At 40.2% G+C, this 1,634-nt stretch overlaps 1 protein-coding gene across 1 annotated transcript; it reads left to right on the plus strand.

Moving 5' to 3' along the window:
* Window positions 1–754: 754 nt before the first annotated feature.
* Window positions 755–1,186, plus strand: LOC145002301 (uncharacterized). The gene has a single exon (XM_078961598.1). It carries the CDS (start codon window positions 755–757, stop codon window positions 1,184–1,186), a length of 432 nt encoding a protein of 143 aa, XP_078817724.1.
* Window positions 1,187–1,634: the final 448 nt, after the last annotated feature.

Genomic DNA, 1,634 nt, shown 5'->3' on the forward strand with positions numbered 1-1,634 from the left:
TTGTGACTTTGATGAGAATGGGAACCGAAAAGTTCATGTTTGTTATTCGAGTGGCAACAGATTTGATGGCGATTGGAGGAAACCGAAAAAGGAGTGGCTACCATACAATGAGTACAATAAGGAAAAGGAGGAGAATTATAGGCAACATATGAGAGGTTTCTATTAAAAGGAGGACCCGATACAAGAGAAGAAAATGGACTTTGAAGACATGCTCACATGATTTGCAGCTGCATCCGAGAATAGGCACAACGAAATTGATGCAATGATATGAGAACACCAAGCAATAATGAAAGAGCAACAAGTGTTAACGAGAAATCAGAAAGCCTCTATCCTCAACATTGAAAAACAATTAGGGAAGCTTGCACAACAAATCAATGAAAGAACACTGGGTGGACTTCCAAGTAATACCGAGAAAAATCAGAGAGGCGTACAAATCAACATCGTGACAACTAGGAGAAGAAAGTCAGTCACTCCTCTGATCCCAATTCCGAATGAAGATCCTAAAGAGGTGCAAGAGGAAGAGAAAGAGAACCCTAAATCGTAAGAAGTCGACGCAAATCGATGAGTCGAAGAGAAGAACTCGACGGGTTCTCCATCTGAACAGAAAAATAATCCTCCAATTAAACCGCATCAACCAACATTACCATTCCCAGGCCGAGCTAGACAGGATAAGCAAAATGAATACTATCAATAGTTCCTGAATCACATTAAAGCCCTTCAAATTAACATTCCTTTCATTGAGGCGATTGCACAAATGCCTAAGTATGTCAAATTCTTAAAGGATCTAGTCACAAATAGGAAGAAGATGGAGGAAGTATCCAAGGTGGTTCTTAATGAGAATTGTTCAATCGTAATGTTGAACAAATTGCTAAAGAAGATGGGTGAACCGAGTAGTTTGACTTTTCCATGCCATGCATTGGCTAATTCGGGGGAGAGTGTGAACCTTATTCCATATTCATTCTTTAAGAAGTTGAACCTTCCGGAGCCAAGACTGATTCGAATGGCAATTCATCGAGCGAATAAGACGGTGACATTTCCAATGGGGATATGTGAGGACCTGTTGGTGAAAGTTGATAAGTTTGTATTTCCTGCAGATTCCATAGTGCTAGATATGGATGAAGACCATCAAGTGTCGATCATTCTTAGAAGACCTTTCTTAAACAACGCAAGTGTTGTTATGAAGTAAAGCAGATAACTAGCAAAACCAAAAGCACAAAAGACATAGTATTTACATGGTTCGGTGAAGGTGACCTATGTCCACGGGCATGAAGGGAGTATTCTTTATTTCAGAGCTCTCAACACATTGGTTACAGGTACACTTACATAGAGATTCGCCTATTACTCTAGAATTCAAGATACAAAATAACCTACCATGCATCCCTATTTAAACGTGAGGGATCAGATCTAAATCCTTAATGGGATAAGCCCATTGGCCCATAGGCCCATGAAGGTTGTCAACCGATCACAATCCGCCATACAGCATCTTCTAGAACATTATTGAGCATTATCATCTTCCAGTCATACTTGGATCAACATGGCACAACAAAGGAATCAATATGGCGCATCATGTACCAAGATGGTCTATGATGGCACAATAGCTTCTTCATGGCTCAACAACAACCCTATTTGGCACA

Source organism: Lactuca saligna, chromosome 6 (assembly GCF_052625555.1).
Source record: "Lactuca saligna cultivar CGN05327 chromosome 6, ASM5262555v1, whole genome shotgun sequence".
In the NCBI taxonomy this organism is placed as follows: Eukaryota; Viridiplantae; Streptophyta; class Magnoliopsida; order Asterales; family Asteraceae; genus Lactuca; species Lactuca saligna.